The sequence below is a fragment of the Leptonotus elevatus genome, chromosome 1 (assembly GCF_054856555.1).
Source record: "Leptonotus elevatus isolate MCC_2025b chromosome 1, RoL_Lele_1.0, whole genome shotgun sequence".
Taxonomy (NCBI): Eukaryota; Metazoa; Chordata; class Actinopteri; order Syngnathiformes; family Syngnathidae; genus Leptonotus; species Leptonotus elevatus.
This window is the reverse complement of record NC_141239.1, coordinates 52,767,345-52,784,949: the sequence shown is the minus strand read 5'-3', so window position 1 is coordinate 52,784,949 and position 17,605 is coordinate 52,767,345. Positions and strand designations below refer to the sequence as shown.

The 17,605-nt window shown below is 38.8% G+C and overlaps 1 protein-coding gene across 1 annotated transcript; it reads right to left on the bottom strand.

Moving 5' to 3' along the window:
* Nucleotides 1-459: 459 nt before the first annotated feature.
* LOC147184604 (homeobox protein Dlx3b-like) lies at nucleotides 460-15,609 on the bottom strand. The gene is made up of 3 exons (XM_086080551.1): nucleotides 14,940-15,609; nucleotides 4,921-5,105; nucleotides 460-3,221 (listed from the first exon to the last, which is right to left on the bottom strand). The coding sequence occupies exons 1-3, from the start codon at nucleotides 15,259-15,261 to the stop codon at nucleotides 2,796-2,798; spliced, it is 933 nt and encodes a 310-aa protein (XP_085936677.1). The 5' UTR covers nucleotides 15,262-15,609; the 3' UTR covers nucleotides 460-2,795.
* Nucleotides 15,610-17,605: the final 1,996 nt, after the last annotated feature.

Below are 17,605 nucleotides of genomic sequence, written 5' to 3'. Positions count from 1 at the left end.
AAAAGAACTGACTTATTATTTCATATGTCGGGAAATGTGTCAAACAATTCTACCAAGTCAAAAGTTCCGCTGAATTTAACTGTGAATGTGATTTTGTAACAGTTTCTTTTTTAAAGGTTAACCAGTGGGTTTGGTTTGTAACAATCAAGAAAAAAAAAGTTTGTCCTGGTACACACCCATACCCGATCATACACACGCAAACACGCACACACCTTACCACATGAAAGGAAACGTGCGCCTCTATGGTGTGTTATTAGATTTTTAAGACTCCAGAGTGTCTGCTGTCATGTCACCTCCCAAAACCTTCCATAGGAGTGCATGCATACAAAATACAGTTGACGATGTTCTGAATGACTTCAAGCACACAAGCCAATTAGTCAAGTCAAATGTTTTATTTCAAATATACAGACTGTTGTACCAAATTTGATTCAAAAATATAAATAAAAATAATAAGGCACATACCAATAAAATATACTTTTCTTATCAAATGTTTTAGCACCATTTGCCATTTCTATGACATATATAGGTAAATGTACATTTTTTTATGTTACTTTAGAGATTCTGACTTGATTCTATTTGATAAGAAGGGCAAGTGAGACTAAGAATTGAGTGCAGCAGTTGGTTAAGAACAAATAAAGCACACAGTGTGACGGTGTTGTCTTGAAGCCGCTCCTACGTTTAGAAGTGGATGCCAAAACAACAAAGGATATTTTGATATGCTGTCATCATGGCAACTTGACAAACAATTCTAAACAACTCCCTATATGAAGATTTGATCCCTTTTTTCCTTCCTCTTATTTGATGATTCTTTAATTGTCCCGTTCCATTCAAAGTAAACCAGAAGGCTCATGGTCAGCGGTTCGGTCCCTAATGGCCTGACCTATGAGTACGAGAGAGAAAGCAATACAGTAGCATGCGGAGGCTGGCGGCACATGTTGCTCCACTGAAAAGTTAATTACAAACCTTTTGCATCCTCATACCTAAATGACAAAATAATTGCCCCGTGAATGACACCACCTACAGAAGTCTTGATTGTCAGACTGAGGGCTGAAATACTTTGGTAGGGTTTGGTTAAAAGTGGTGTTTTGACGTAAGGACGACGACGACAATACGCCACGCCTGGCTTTCTGTTTCCAACATAACTCCAAAAAGTTCAAAGAGCCAACAAATGAGTGAGCTTGATAGATGACATGCCTGTAAAGCACACAACCTCGGCTCACCCTCTTCATATGTTCTCACACTAATTAGTCTTCACCTGACGAGTGTCATGAGCATCGCGGCCACATGTCGTGCTTGTACGACGACTTTTAAATGACTCAGCCTTCACCGTCAAACAACAGTTGAGAAAGAGGTATAATCACGACGCCCTCCAATTTGTTGGATTTCTGTATCTTGAAGGGCTACTTGCTTTATTTCAACATCAGCTTTCAAAGACTGAATCATAGTCTTTCAATCATTTATATACTGAAAACGCATGCGCCACTGATGCTGCATGTCAAAAACATGACAGGCAGAACAGTTAAATGCTCTTCCACTAAATGGAACAAGGTAGAATTACATATGTAATTGTTCAACCAAACAGGCCCAGATTGTACACTAGGTCAATTTGTGAGTGAATTGAGACGAGATTATCGTTATATTATATGGTGGGTTGGCAAAGACTGCAATAGGGATGATGCCGTGTCACGAATAGTGAAAACCTGCAAGTATTTGACACCCACACTTGGTATATAAATGCCACACGATGACACCAAAAGCACAGTTTTCTATTAAACAAGGCTATGTATGGCTGACTACATGAAACTCCTCCCCTCACCTCAACGTAAACTATAAGCAATAATTTGATATTACATATGGCCTCGACCACAAAAACATGAAATATTTATTTATTTTTACTTTCGACCTCGTTCCTGTCCGTCAGGGTTAGCATAGCGAGTAACTCGCATGATATGCTTGGCATAGTTTATTCCAGATGCCCTCCCTAACTTCATGGATGGGAAATGGCAAAACGCTTTCTTGCCGAGGGACCCAACTGGATGTTACCATTCAACTTTACCAGTATTCATTCCATCCCCAGTCCTCTGTGCCCAAATCAGCAATGCTACCCACTGAGCTTAAAACTGCCACTAATAAAAACACCAAACTCCTAGAGCAGGCGTTCACGCAAAGCCAGGGAAAGTCTATCTGGCAGGCTGCAGTGGAACCAAAACTCTATTTAGTGGGTGCTTCAAAGAGTAATAAAGATTCACCCGCAGCAACCTCAGCTTGCTCAAAGGCTTTGATTGAAGATTAGGATACTAAACAACATAAAGTTGATACGAGTAAAGCTTTATCACCATCAGCTTCTCAAACTGGCACTGAACTGGGGTCCAAGACTAAAAAAAATTCTCCCTGGGTGACAATTTTGCAACACTGCTCCAATGTCAATTTGCAAGCCATGGGCAAGAGAATGATATGATTACAGAAACTGCAAAGCTGAAGTTATCAAATAATGAGGACCTCGTGTCTGCCTGAATGATACCAGAAGATAAATAGGAACAAAATACATAAAAGGAGTTTTCTGTTCACTTGAAAAAAGTCCCAAAAAAACAAGCTTGATCTAGAAGAGAATCAGTAGTTGTCGGCGTTTGACTATAAAAGGCATGAAGTAAGCAATTTTGCACTTTGGTCATGTTTAAAACATTGAGTATCAAAAGTACATTTTCATCCTGCTTCAGATATTTCTGGATGATCCCGAAACGTCCCTCCTGTTTAAGTTGAATGTGTCCATTTAATGTCTCCAGTATGTTTGGGACTCAATAAACGGCTCCAATAGGAGCAGCTGGTGCCGATGACGATGGGTGATGGGTCGTGGCCCCCGCCTGCAAAACTAAATGTGCGTCCTGCTGCTGGTACCAATTCTGGTGCGTGTACTCCTCCATGTAGACAGAAGAGGAATCACCTGAGGGCTGATAGGATTCCTGCCCCCTGCTGGTAGGGTCCAGCATTGTATTATTCTTCAGGCTGCTGCTACTGTTTGTGTCGTTGCTGCTTGTGTTGTTGTTGGTGGCGTTGCTGCCGCTGCTGTTGTTCTCCCAAGCGGCCGGAGACGGAGGAGAATTGCAAGCCATTGAATCACTCGCCTCTGGGCTGTGCTCCAGCGCAATGTCCCCCAATGGAAACTCTCCATTCTTGTAGAGTTTCTTGAATTTGGAGCGACGGTTTTGGAACCATATTTTCACCTGAAATTCAAAGTATCACATCAAGCCATGTCAGATAAATTGCAGCACTTTTGCAATTAGTGTGCATATGTTTGATCTTTGACTAATATATCTTATGGGGAAATACAGCCAGATGCGGACGCATTATGAAAATTGCCTTGGAAAATAGGATGGGCAAGGATCAACCACCAACCACTTTTAAACCACGGTCCGAATACACCATCTGAAATATTGTATCAAAGCCAAAAGATAACTAGAGTGATTATACATTGAGACATCTGGTAGACTGCTAGATGTTTTAAATTGTGATAAAAATGCATAATATTTCTGTTTTAAATGTTGTTTATTTCAGCATTTAAAAAACAACAGATACAAATATATAACATTTTTATAACAGTTAGCAAACAATTAACTACTACTACTACTACAATTTTGGCCAGGGTAATTTAATCTCAATGTATTTTTTTGTATTCTCTATGTAAGAAAGGTGTTTTTGTGACAGTATATGAATTAATATGTAGACAATTATTGTACTTACATGTCAACATTTTCAACCACTTTCTCACTTGACTGTACATTCATCTAAGTTTTGCTCTCTGGTTGCAAGTGAGCTGTTGATTTTCAACCTTGAATTAAAGCTGTGTCAATAAAGCACATGTAACAATAACATCTTTATTTTTCTTTCTATATATTTGTATGTTTATATAAATTGCATTCAACTTGTTGTCATGAAATGTTTGTATTGAACTGAGGCATAAGTGCTGTCATTTCTCTTTTCGCCACTAGATGGCGTGCAAATTACTCAGATGACAATATCATGAACCGCCACAGAAATCTCATGTTGAGATTGTGATCATCTTGTCTGTTAATGTCAATTAATGATGATAAGAGGTATGCAAAATAGATGGATGGATATTTCAATAAAACTAGAATATTAATAAAGATAAATAAATCATCCCCCAAAACACATTTTCTTAATTATAATGTTCCTTGAAGCATTATTGAAGTGAGCTGTGATGTTCGGGACATATTGTGATCTTAACCAGAAACGGAACATTTGATTTAAAATACACTACAGTAGTGTTCATGGCAACCAAGGAGGCTAAAACAGACTGTGGACTGTGTCACATTATCCATGACTGACGCCAGCTATGAGGTCTGGGCCTTAGTATTTGCCTGAAAGTGTCAACGGACTGGTCTTTAGAGACCTTCAGTTTGGTTATAGAAAAAACAGGGTTAAATTTAGAATAGGATTATAACATAATTGTTTTGTAAATATGATTTTCCCTCTTTATAGGGTTTAACCCTGTGAATGGGCCGGCTTCAGATGTACTTCCTCTAGATTTCTCAGGAAAACCTGCTCTGTATTATACTGTATATTCACCGTCTACAATATGAGAATATGATGTGAGCCGGCATATCTTGGTGTCCTGCCAAAACGCTCACCTCTTCTCGCACACTGAACAAAGCAAACGCCGCGGGATTTCTTTGTTGACATGCTTGGTTGATCGTCTGTCCCACCTTGAGAGGGGAAACTGTAGGCTGGTTTTGAAATCTACCTTTTGTAAGACCAGTCCTGGAACTTTTCTGACACACCAGGGATTGTGAATTCAGCACCTCTTTGACAGTGTCAATCGAAGCGGATGGTTATCTTCCTTTTGCAATAAATCATATTAGATAGGTGAAATGGTCCAAATGCAGTCCTGCACAGGAGTCTCACCTGTGTCTGTGTCAGGCCCAACTGTGCGGCCAGCTCGGCCCTCTCTGGTAGGGCCAGGTACTGGGCCGACTGGAATCTCCTCTGTAGGACGGCCAGCTGGTAGCTGGAGTAAATGGTCCGAGGCTTGCGAACTTTCTTGGGCTTCCCGTTTACCATCCGAACCTCCATCTCTGGTTCTTCTTTCACTGTGGGAGGACATACAGAATGTTATGTTAAGCCTGCTCATCTCTGGTAGGTTTTACAAGTTGATTGCCAGCACCTACACATTTTACTATGAGAAAGTTGTATTTTAGAATTCTGCATGTGTTTTCTCCACACACATACAATAAAACCAGCTTAAACTTGTTCTCCACAAGGCAGAGATATAGCACAGAAATAGCCATGGCCGCTACAGCCCCTACGTTTCAAAGAAATTCCACCAGCACTCAAAACTTATAATTTTGGTCTGAGTGTCCCCTAGAGCCTGGGCGGGAGATGGAGATTTATTGGCGCTTTTCATGTTGTCTGGAAGACTGATTCTGTACATACAGTACATTGCCTCTATTGCTCTTGCATCACTTTTTTGCTCTTTAACAGTATCGAAGCCAACTGAATGATCAATACTTTACAAAAGAAAACAATTAAAACAATTGAATTGTGGCCAAAGTTTTGAAACATAATTTTCCATTCATGTGAAGCGATAATCTTTTTTTTGTTTTTAAGTAAAGCTCCGTTTTGAGTATTTAAAGGTACACATATTTTAAAACTCTGTCTCCCAATATCAGGCTATCTGTTATTCTATATGAATTCATGAAATAAACAACATGTTTTTAATAAATTTTGGGGGGGGGGGGGGGGGGGGGCGTGGCCACAGGCCTTGCGTGATAAGGAGCCGGTGTTGTTGGATGATTCAAAGGCCAAGGCTGACTGACATGTCGTGACACCTGATGTGCTTTGTGGCTGTGGGCCAAAGTGCCCTGGAGCCATTTTCAGCTTACTGGAATGTCAAAGAAGTGCACCAGTCTGTCAAGTTTGCGTTTCTTCAAGTTGTTCACACAGAAATACCTTTGCCAGGTCAAATAAAGCCGACAGGATAAGGTCAGTTCAAATGCACACAAGCCTTTTTAATAACAACAGTGATAATTAAATTAGTATTATAGTCTTACATGTAGAAAAAAAAAAGCCAATTTTAACTATAATCATCATCATAGATAAATTTTCTACGTCACTTGTTTAGGCAAAAAAATATATTGCAGTATTACAATTACAGCCCTAAAATTAAGTTGTTTAAAAAAAGAAGAAAAAAAGAATATATATATTTGGGTAAATAAAAACAGCATATTTTTTTCTCCACTGACCACAATCTGTTTTATTTTACACAAAACATAGGATATTTAGGTACACCATGTTAAGTTTGAATAAATAAATACATAAATACATTTAAAAAAAACATAAACACATAAATAAAAACATAAATAAACAAAATATTTTTTATTTTGTTTTAGTTTTTCTGAGCAAGTCACAGTGTCACTACTGAGCTTCTTCTTTTTTTTCAAGAACAGACCTGTGGGCTTTTCATGTTGTCTAGTACATGGTGGCACCAAGTTGTTGTTTTTTTGTTATGGTTTTTTTTTAAGACAAAAGTAATCCAAGTTTGAAACTAACTGCGTCAAGGGGAAGTGTGAGCTTACCCCAGCTGACTTTGGGTGAGAGGCTGGATACACTCTAGGCTGGTTACTAGCCAATCACTGGCCACATATTGACAAACAAGCATTCACATCTGTAATCATACTTTTTAATATGCTTCAAATAAAAATGAAAGAGGTGAGTGTACTCCAGTGAGCACAGCCTCTATTAACCAGATTCTCGTGAAAATTTTACGATTTCTTCTCTGCTCCCTGAAATCAGATTTGTATTTTCTTGTATGTGATCTTTCTAACTGTATCTTCGTCCAAATGACTGCTGTAAAGCTTGCGTTGGCTAGACTGTTTGTTGCACAGTAGTGTATGAGCTGAGTACTGCCACGTTCCAAAAAATGCATGTTAGGTTTTTTAGAATACAAATAATTCGGAGGTGTGAATGAGAGTCGTAACGGTTGTCTACCTTTGTCTACATGTGCCCTGTAATTGGCTGGTGACGAGCCCAGGGTCTGTGGCTCTCGTCCAAAATCAACTGGGAAGACTACAGCACACCCGCAACTCTAATAAGTTTAGGCAGCATAGAAAATGAATGGAGAAAGTATCTGAAATGTACCGTTCTTCAAACTCTGTGGAACCATGTGAAAACAGCTCAGGAAACTGCTGTTCTCGCTTTAACTTTGACTTCACCACAGATTATTTTCTTTTTTGCCCACAGACTGCATCATGTGCCACTTTCCTCCAGTTTGGATTTAAAATGAATCTTCAGTGACACTCTGACGTGGAATACATGATCCTGCTTAAACATTTCCAATATTCCCCATGCAGGCTTGTGACATCACTGTGATGATTACAGAAGCTGGCACACTGACAATAAATGGTGCCCTTATTTGTGCGTTCAAGTTCTATTGAAACGATACTATAGGATTCCTTCATTACATTACTTGGGGTGTCACCCGAGCCAGTAGACTTATGTTGTATGTCTCTCTTTAAGGTTTTTTTTCCCCCTCTAGAGCCACAGCACTTCAGTTTGTTTTCAGCAATAGGAAAGCGAGTCAAAACAGGGCTGAGTCACATTCAACAATAAAATGTTGGCCTGTGGCTTACAGCTGGCTATGATCATATGATGGGTTGGGAATGGTGCATGAAGTAGAGCAGAGGGGAGAAATGGTCAGATCGGGGGTGCCAAACAAACATTGCTCTCAAGGTGCTCTTACAATTATGATTTTGGCATAGGATGACTGCAATCATCCATCCATCCATCCATCTTCTTAACCGCTTGTCCTCACAAGGGTCGCGGGGGTGCTGGAGCCTATCCCAGCTGGCGGGGTACACCCTGAACTGGTTGCCAGCCAATCGCAGGGCAGACAGAGACAAACAACCAATCATTCGCACAATCACACCTATGGACAATTTGGAGCGTTCAATTAACCTGCCATGCATGTCTTTGGAATGTGGAAGGAAACCGGAGCACCCGGAGAAAACCCACGCAAGCACGGGGAGAACATGCAAACTCCACCCAGGAAGGCCGAAGCCCGGACTCGATCTTACGTCCTCTGCACTGGGAGGTGGACGTGCTAACCAGTCAGCTACCGTGCCGCCTAGACTGCAATCAATATTATTTATTTATTTATTTATTTATTTATTTATTTATTTATTTATTTATTTATTTATTTATTTATTTATTTATTTTAAAATGGACAGAAAATTCACTGTGTAATCTTACTGTGTCATGAAAGTGGCAAAAGTCGTAGGATGTTTAATTACAGGGATGGTAACTACTGGCCCGTGGGGCATCACACTTTGAGTGGCCTGTTCAATAATTGTGTCTGTGTATGCAAATAATGTTGGTTTGCTGTTCAGCATTTTTGAAACAAAAGTAAATGTAAAATGTATTTATTCATCTGAAACTTCAGGCTTATAACTGTGAGCCACTGTATTTAACAAACAATCTGTTTCTTGTTGAAACAGCATTGAAATAAAATATTAAGGCTTAATGTTCCATTAATATAACATTCTTCCATGCTTAACGTGTGAACCCTAACCCTAAGTAAGACGTATTGTTGAATATTTCCATTAAAAAATTTATGTTTTAAACATCGATATATATATATATATATATATTAGTGATGCACCGAATATTTGGCCACCGAAAATTTTCGGCCGAAAATGGCAAAAATATGCATTTTCGGCATTTGGCCAAAATAAAATTAAAGCCGAAAGAATATGGCCAAAAGAGGATGTTGTGGTGACGCAAGCAAAAACAAAACAAAGACATTTCAATTTATATTGTGCTTTGTTAAAATGCCCATGTTAAATAGGCCTAAATATATATATATATATATATATATATATATATATATATATATATATATATATATATATATATATATATATATATATATATATATATATATATATATATATATATATATATATATATATATATATATATATATATATATATATATATATATATATATGCATATGTAGAACATATTCTTATAGAACATATTTACACAGAACATAATTTTTCGCATGCATATTATTAATTAATCGTTTTTTTCTTTTCTTTTCTTTTTTTTAAATGAATGAACTTTGAAAAATCTAAAATTTCTCCAAACTGTCCCTTTAAGAACACTATATTTTTTCACTTACACAAAATTTTTGTCCAAACTTAAAATGGCATTTTTGTCATAGATCTGGTTAGGAAGTGTGTGTGGTCTTATGTGGCAGCCCATTACCAGTGATGAACAATTGTGGCTCCCTCCATAATTTAAATTGCCTACGAGCCTGCTCTATTAGGTGCCTTGTACAAGGTCTATGTAAACCTTGGACGCTGCTCATTCATGAAACAGAGAATCAAAAAAAAAAAAAAACGTTATGAAAGGTAACACTGTAGTCCAATAATCAGTCAAATGCAATACATTGGTGTAGATTGTACCTTGAGTGACAGATATTGACTGATATAATCTCACTATTTGTAACAAAGTATGTTATTTCATTGCTAAATTCATCTGAAATCTCTATCTCTCGGTTCCAAATGACTTGTGTGTTTGTCATTGTTGGTCCTGAGGCAAACAGTTTACTTGGACTCAACAAGTGTTGCTTTGTGGGTAGTATAGAAACTTTGAGGAATCAAAATTGTCTCCTGCTGTATAAGTTTCCTCTGTAAATCCATTTAATGACCACATTCTTACTTTTATTAAATTTTTGGTCCTGGAAAAAAATTATCACTTTGGATACCAAGGAGTATGTACTTTATATACACCTTGGATATACTGTATAGAAAGATGATCATTAATCCCGTGAGGAGAAATAAAGGAAAAGTCCATGCATGAGTATTGTGTGTATGATGGTTTAAATTGCACATTGAAGGACAGATATTAATCACACATGTAACCTTATTTCAAACAGCAAAACTTAACTTCTTCACCAATATCCTTCAGCTCCAACATATTTTGACCTTTTGGCCCAGGAAAAGGTACGGACACAAGTACTGTAAAATAATTAACCACATGGGGAACTGTAACAGTAACCCTCACAATTTCATCAGAGTCATCATTACCGAGTTGCATTAAACAGTATTTTTTTACCCAGAACATCTACTTAGCACCAGAAGTTACTTTCTATATAAGACCACAGAAAGTCACCATGATTTTTTGGGGGGGATGGTTCTCAAAAAACATGGTCAACTTCCTGCAGTGTGCTATGAATAAATAAATATCGTTCTCTCATCCCTTTGCTCGCAAGAGATTGTTGGATTTCGTTGTCTATCCAATTGTTTCATATTGGAGTGCTCGGTGCCTGGAAACCAAACACTCAACACACAACAGAAGTATTTTGAAATTAACATCTTGAACAGCTTCATTGCATTCATATGAAGATATTTAGTTTAAAAGCTGGTGCAAATGACCAATTATACATAGCAAATGATTTCTGAATGGTGAAAGAATGGCCGCCATGCGTGGCCGTTAACTGACAAGGATGACGTGAACACCACAACTTATAAGCTATCTGCATTACAAAATATGCAATTCCTGCAGCTGAACTGTATGCCTTTCAAATCCTCACGTGTAAATGAAGGAAATAGTGCATGCAACTTGCGTGGAAGAAATGTATGGGTGCACTTTATTTGTCGGTCGTTGCCAATACAACTGGACACCACTCTCGTCATGTAACTTACTCAGCCGTTCTAGAATGGAAAATAGTTTTTTTGTTTGTTTTTTAATTACAAAGGTTATCATAAATAAGTGGCTATAAGTGAAACCACTGAACTTCCGGTTCAATTTACTGGAGTCGCTCCAGTAGAAGTATAAAGCACAATTGTAAATCATCCGAGGTACCTTCTGGACACAAGATAAAATTAACGAACGAAAATTAAGCTTCTTTTTTTTTCTGCTGACATATTGTCACATTATGGAGAGCATGAGGCTCGATTAAATGGTATTGTGTTTAATTGAAATTATGCCATCTTTTTTTTTGGTAACAACTGTGTTTGATAGTGATGCATTTTAAGTGTAGGAAGGGCTCTCAATTAAATGGGTGTGTTAGCATGTCACAAACAGGAAGTGGTTGCAATGTTTTGTTTTTTCAATTTTCACCTCTCAAAACACATTCACACACAAACAGCACAAATCTCTGTAAGGTTGTTGATTTGATCTGCACAGTACTGTATAAATGCAATATTGTAAGCAGTGAAATCTGGAGATTGATTATCAAGACAAAAGCTTTACAATATATGAATGTGTATCAAAAATATAAATAAATTGAGGAGCAAGAACTCACTTTCAATCATGGTTCCCAGTTACTATATAAATAACAGTAAAACTCAGTAACAGTGAACTTAACACATCTTGATTGTATTTGTTTATCAATAAAACATGAACGTAACAATATGAAATAATAATTTAAAAAAAGAACAGTTGCATTTAACTGTAGCATTAAGCACTCCCAGAAGGCTTGCGGAACTTACTTTGATAAAATTTCTGCAAAGTTGGTTTCACACTAAATAAATCAACTCCTGTCAAATAACTCCAACACTGACCTCCAACTACTGGAGGTTGAAATCAACTCTGAAACATTTAACACCAAAGTTTTGACACTTAGATTCTCAAAATGCAAACATTTATAAATTTGGACTGAAAATGAACATAGATATTACATTATCTGTCAAGGTTTTTACCTTATCAGTTTTGAGAAAAAATGTCCACTTGAAAATGTAATAAATCTCCAATAATGTAATAAGGTATGTATTATTATCAGTAAAAAATAGTTTCACAATATCAATCAGGATTTGTATTACATTATTTGGTTTTACTACATTTTTGATCTAGTCAAATGCAAATTGTATTACATTTTCAGGAAATTATTAAATTATAGGGTGTAAAATCGAGTGATTTGAACCATACTGTGACAGGTGTGGACTTTATTTGGGCTAAAATTATCTAAATTTATGCATGTATTGTATAACACAAACAAGAAGGAAATTTGTATTTGGAGGATTATTCCTTTATTGTAACAATACTGCTTGTCAATAAATCTTCCACTGTTGGAAATGCCTCTTTCAAATACTGCCACATTTGTAAGAAATCAGTTTGGGGGATGAGCAGCAGAGTGGAGTATGTGGGATGGGAACATGAAAAAATTGCCACATCTTCCAAATCTGCCAAATGTCTAAGAGCTTATTTGAATTGAATCGTATTTGCTATTTGGATGAAGTTTGAAGAAACGTGACATATTTGAAATGTAACAATGTATTCATTAACAATGAGGAGCCTCATCGGCCTCATGCTGCTCACCAACCTAGTCACACACTGCTGTGAGATGAGATCCCCTTCTCCAACCAGCATGTGGTGAAAGTCAGCCAACGTGGTTGTGTTGGTCACACTGGCACGAACAGAACGCCCAAGATGATCCCACAAGTGTTCAATGGGCTTGTGGTCGGACGGTTAGCAGGTCATTACGTCCGCTCTGCTCCCAAATTCTAGAGGTAGTCTCTGTAATGAAACCCACTCTGTAGGGGCAAATGTTGTCGATATGGGATTGCCGCTGATGGTCGGATAATCTCACCGTGATATCGCTCTGCACAGAAATGCCGCCAGACACCAAAAGATGCTTCTTTATCTGTGCAGCAATCAGGATAGCGTTCTCTGTGTCTTCCCCAACTTTTAATCTACCATTCAACTGCTGTCGGCAAAATCTGGACTAATCGCTGAACATAACGTTCCTCTACATGTTCAGCTTCCAGTGCACGTTGCTGACACAAACAGGCCTGATGGTGAAGGGCATCGTCGCAGGCCCCCTGGCAGCCTTATCAGGCTGGGAATTGGGTACATGCACTCTGGATTGACCGGAAAGAGAGCCGTCGGCTATATCATCACGTTAATCTTGTAGTGAGCTCGGCCTTCAATATGGAGATTGTACTAGGGCCCATTCCAAACAGTGCTGCAACTCTGTTTTGAGAAACACCAGCTTGAAGTTGCCTTGTCACACCACAGACCAAATCAGTCAAATGTGGTGTGCTGATTCTTGGAGGAGACACCCACTAATCACTTGTCGCAAGGTGGTACCTGGGGGTACCAAAAGCTCACAACAAGGGTCAATAGCAATAGCAAAATAAGATGTTAGCAGGAAAGGTTTGGCCAATTTTTCATGGACACAACCCACATACTCCGCTCTGCTGCTTGTCCCACAAATGCACATTCCTTACAAAAGTGGCACCATTTGAAAGGGAAATATAAAACAGCTTCCTAACAGTATAAGTCATAAAGAAATAATCTAGCAAACACAAATATATTTTGTTTTTGTGCTGTTTATTTTACCAAGAGTCACAGATGTTTTACTAAGACCTGACAGGGAACTATTCTACATTGTGAAAAAACAAAAATCTGAATTACAGTGAACACAAAACACATATGTTTTCTTATAAATGAGGAGAGGTTCAAAATGAATAAATAAATAAATAAAGTGTTGTATAACATTATTAAATATTTTCATAGGTATGTACTATTTTTGGCCAAGGAAAAGCAGAAAATATATCGCTGGCATCAGGCCGAAACCTCATAAGACACACTTCGGTAAATGTCTTCTTCTTTCTTTTTTTCCCTTTCTTTTTTTATCTGTATGTTTGGCCAGTCTACACATGTGGGTATTTTGTATGTTTACAAATTAATGACCAAACCAAAGTGTCGAAAAAGGCTTGCTCTCTTTGATTATGTAATGTTAATCAAATCATGTGTTTGGGGTCTCCTGAAAAGTAATATACAAAGGCCCAACGCCAGCGAAATTGCTGATTTATTGGGGTAGATTAATGTATGTATGAAGAAAACTACAGTGGAACTTCGGAGTTTGAACGTCTCGAAACTCGTACAATTCGAACTTCAACCAAAAAATCTGAGTAAGAAATGCCTCGGAGTTTGAACTCATTTTCGAAGTTCGAACACCCAAGCAAAGCAAGCTAAGCCGAACGTATCTTGAAAACGGGTAGCTAAGTGAAGCCGAGCGAAGCCGAGCAATGCCGAATGCTCACGTTGCGGTAGTGGAGACGATGCACTGCTCATTTCCAGTCAGATCGTGAATACTCCCGGAGGTGCTCCATACTCGCGAGTGCATTTTTACATTTCCATGACAATTTTCTTTGCCATGGGCCCAAAGAAAGACAACAGTGCCAGTGGCAGCAAATAAATATTTGTATCGTTTAAATACTGTACTGTAAATGTAAATGTAAAAATATATATATATAAATTAAAATAGGATTTTTCTGTTTTTGGAGCTTGGGAATGGATTAATTGCATATACATTATTTCCTATGGGAAAAAATGTTTTAGAGGTTGAACAATTCGGACTTTGAACACTTCGCAGGAACGGATTATGTTCAAACTCTGTATACTGTACTGCACAGGTGTCAAACTCAAGACCCCGGGGGCCAGTCACCTCATTTCCTGCCTGCCACATAATTTTATGTGACCTGCAAATCATTACCAAACCCGATTTTAAAATAAAATAAAATAAACATTAGTTCAACTTTACATTTTTTACTTGACTTCATCAATTTGTTGTGTATATTAAGTATCCTACTGTGTTATAAGCTAGATGAGGTGAGTATATGTTTTCCAGTCATAACTATACAATTTTTTTTACATTTAAATGACGCAGTGTATTATTTTACACAAATACAACTACCTCGCTGTATGTATTATACCATGCCAAATGAGAATACACTATTATTTGTTTTGTTTATGGTGCATTCGGTCTTGATAATGTTTCTATTTGCACTGCAGTATTTTTTTTTATTGCAAACTTGGACCTCGGTGTCCAATTTCGTTCGTAGCATTGAAGTGTTTTATTTGACAAAACAAACAACTTAAATCCTATTGTCTAGTCGGACTTGAGTTCACTCACCACTGTCTGGTAGTGTTGACTGCGTCTCTCTGCTGAAGACCCCAGGCTCTCTGTACACCGAGTGCGGGTACGTGTACTCGCTTTTTCCACATGGGAATGCACCACCGGGGACCACGCCGTTCAGGTTGTAGTGTGTGTACGCATAAGGGCTCATGTGTTGACTCGAGTACGACTGCTGCGCTGCGTAAAAGTCCTGCGAGCCATGGAGAGCACCGTGGCCGCTGTAGAAGCCCATGTCGGCGGGTGAAGTCTCCGCCAGGCCCGGGGACAAGCGGAGGGTCGGTTTCTTGTCCTCGAACGCAGGTGATGGCTGCCCGTTCATTGTTGAGAATGTTGACGTTCCACCAAGTCTTCAGGAGAAGACAAAGAGACAAGAGTGTGGAGCTGGCGTTCCCAAGTTGTCCACGGTGGCGGCGCCCAGCCCACAGTGGAGCTCCTAATTACAGGGCGCGCCGAGCAGAGCCAAGCCGGGCAGGCGAGAAGGAGTGGATGTCTCCCTCTCATTGGCTCCCCCTCGCACTCCCAGCCTCTGCCCTGGGGCCAAGACGGCACTGCGTGTCGCCTGTCTGACTCCCTTCTTCTCCCCACAGAAACCTCCAGAACCTCTCCCTAAAGCCTTAAAGACATCGAGGCGCACTAGCAACCAATCAGTCCCAAAACAAACAGAAAACTCCACCACCTTTTAACCTCACCTGTCATATGCGACGAGTACAACGTGTACATCGCCCGTAGTGGGCAGAGGTGGCAAAAGTATGCCTATTCCCACAATTCCTAATGGCAGTACAAATTGTTAAAAAAAATAAAATAAAAAAAAATTTAAAAAAAAAAGGACTGGTAACAATAGCCAGGCCTATACTGATGTGACACTGACTGAAGTAAAATGATGGACAATTTCGAACATCCGGGCATTTCTGATATTTCCGCAATGCAATGCAAATGTTTCCTTTATTGTGGCGGGTTGTATGCCCGCCATTTTGATTTATGATATTCTAAGTCAATACAAATTTGGATTATATAATAAATATATATAATAATAATAAAACAGTTTGTGTTGTTGTTTTAACCAAGAGCTAGTAGCCTTATATGCTATCAAAGCAACATGTTCCCAACGCTTTGGCAATTACTGACTTTTACAAGATACTAACTAAGCAAAACGGGAGGGAAAAATACTACCTGTTGTGTTTTGTTTTGTTTTTTCAGATTACATGGATCATTTTTTTAACACCTGAGGTTGGTGGCTTTAAGGTTGGCACAAGACACAACACATTTCCCACAATTCATTCTTGGAACCAACTCTCTTGAATAAGGCCAATGCCATTTGGAATATCTTTTATCTCCTAATCTGTTGACTGTCATTGTTGTCTTTTTTATGCCTTATATTCCCCAAAATATCAGTTAGATCTTCACCATGGTAGATGTTAGCTAACCCAATCTAGGATCGTCATCCAGGTTTACGGAGCTTGGAGGGGAAAAAAAGTAACATGCCTTTTATTGTGTAAAGTATGTGGCAAAATTACAGATATCAATATATAAATTGAGTATTACTCAAAATACCGATACCTGGAAAATTTACTTCATAGAGTAACAAGCATTTTTAACTTTGTTAGCCCCCCCCCCCCCAATGACAGAGGGAATAAATATAAAAATTTAGCAAACCAACTTGCAGGATGGTGTTGTGATAAGCCATGTTTACGCATGAGCTTTTCTCCTATTCAAATGCAGATGCTGGCTGTAGACTCACGTTGAGAGTCATTTGCAGTCAATCAGGGTTTCTTTACAATCACGCTATCTGCCTTTACATGTGTTGACTTAAGCCCTGGGTCTCCATCAGGCCCTGGGGGGAGGCAGCCTTTACGCAGTGGACCTACAATAAACTTAAAAGCGTAGGTCACCAAAAAGTTCCACTGGGATACTAAAAGCATATAACTAGGCTTCTCTAACGTTCATCAGTTGGTTGAAAGAGCAAAGCTATTATCTAAATGAAATGTGTAACCATGCAGGACATAAAACTTGGCCACACCAAACCGGTGCTTAAAGCTGATACCCAGTGTGACATGTTGGTAAAAAGTGGTTGACAGTCATGGCACAATGCTGAGTATGGAGGGGGGAATGGAAAAAAACAAGAGAAGGCTGAATATTAATTAAATGTTAAACAAAATGTTAATGTCAAAGATTTTTCTTCATCAAGCATGCTGGTTCAACTGTCCGGTGTCTCTGTCGTCTTATTTTATGCCTCATAATGCATCACACATTTTCAATGGGAGTCAGGTCTGGACAGCAGGCAGGCCAGTCTAGTACCCGCACTCTTTTACTACGAAGCCACGCTTTTGTAACACGTGCAGATTGTGGTTTGGCGTTGTCTTGCTGAAATAATCAGGGGCGTCCATCAAAAACACGTTGCTTGGATGGCAGCATATGTTTCTCCAACTCCTGTATGTACCTTTTAGCATTAATGGCACCTTCACAGATGTGTAAGTTACCCATGCAAGTGGCACTAACACAGTCCCATACCATCACAGATGCTAGCTTTTGAACTTTGCTTCCATAACAGTCCAGATTGTTCTTTTCCTCTTTTGGCCCAAACCAACAATTGTGGACTCGTCAGACCACAGAACACTTTCCCACTTTGCATCAGTCCATCTGAGATGAGCTCAGACCCAAAGAAG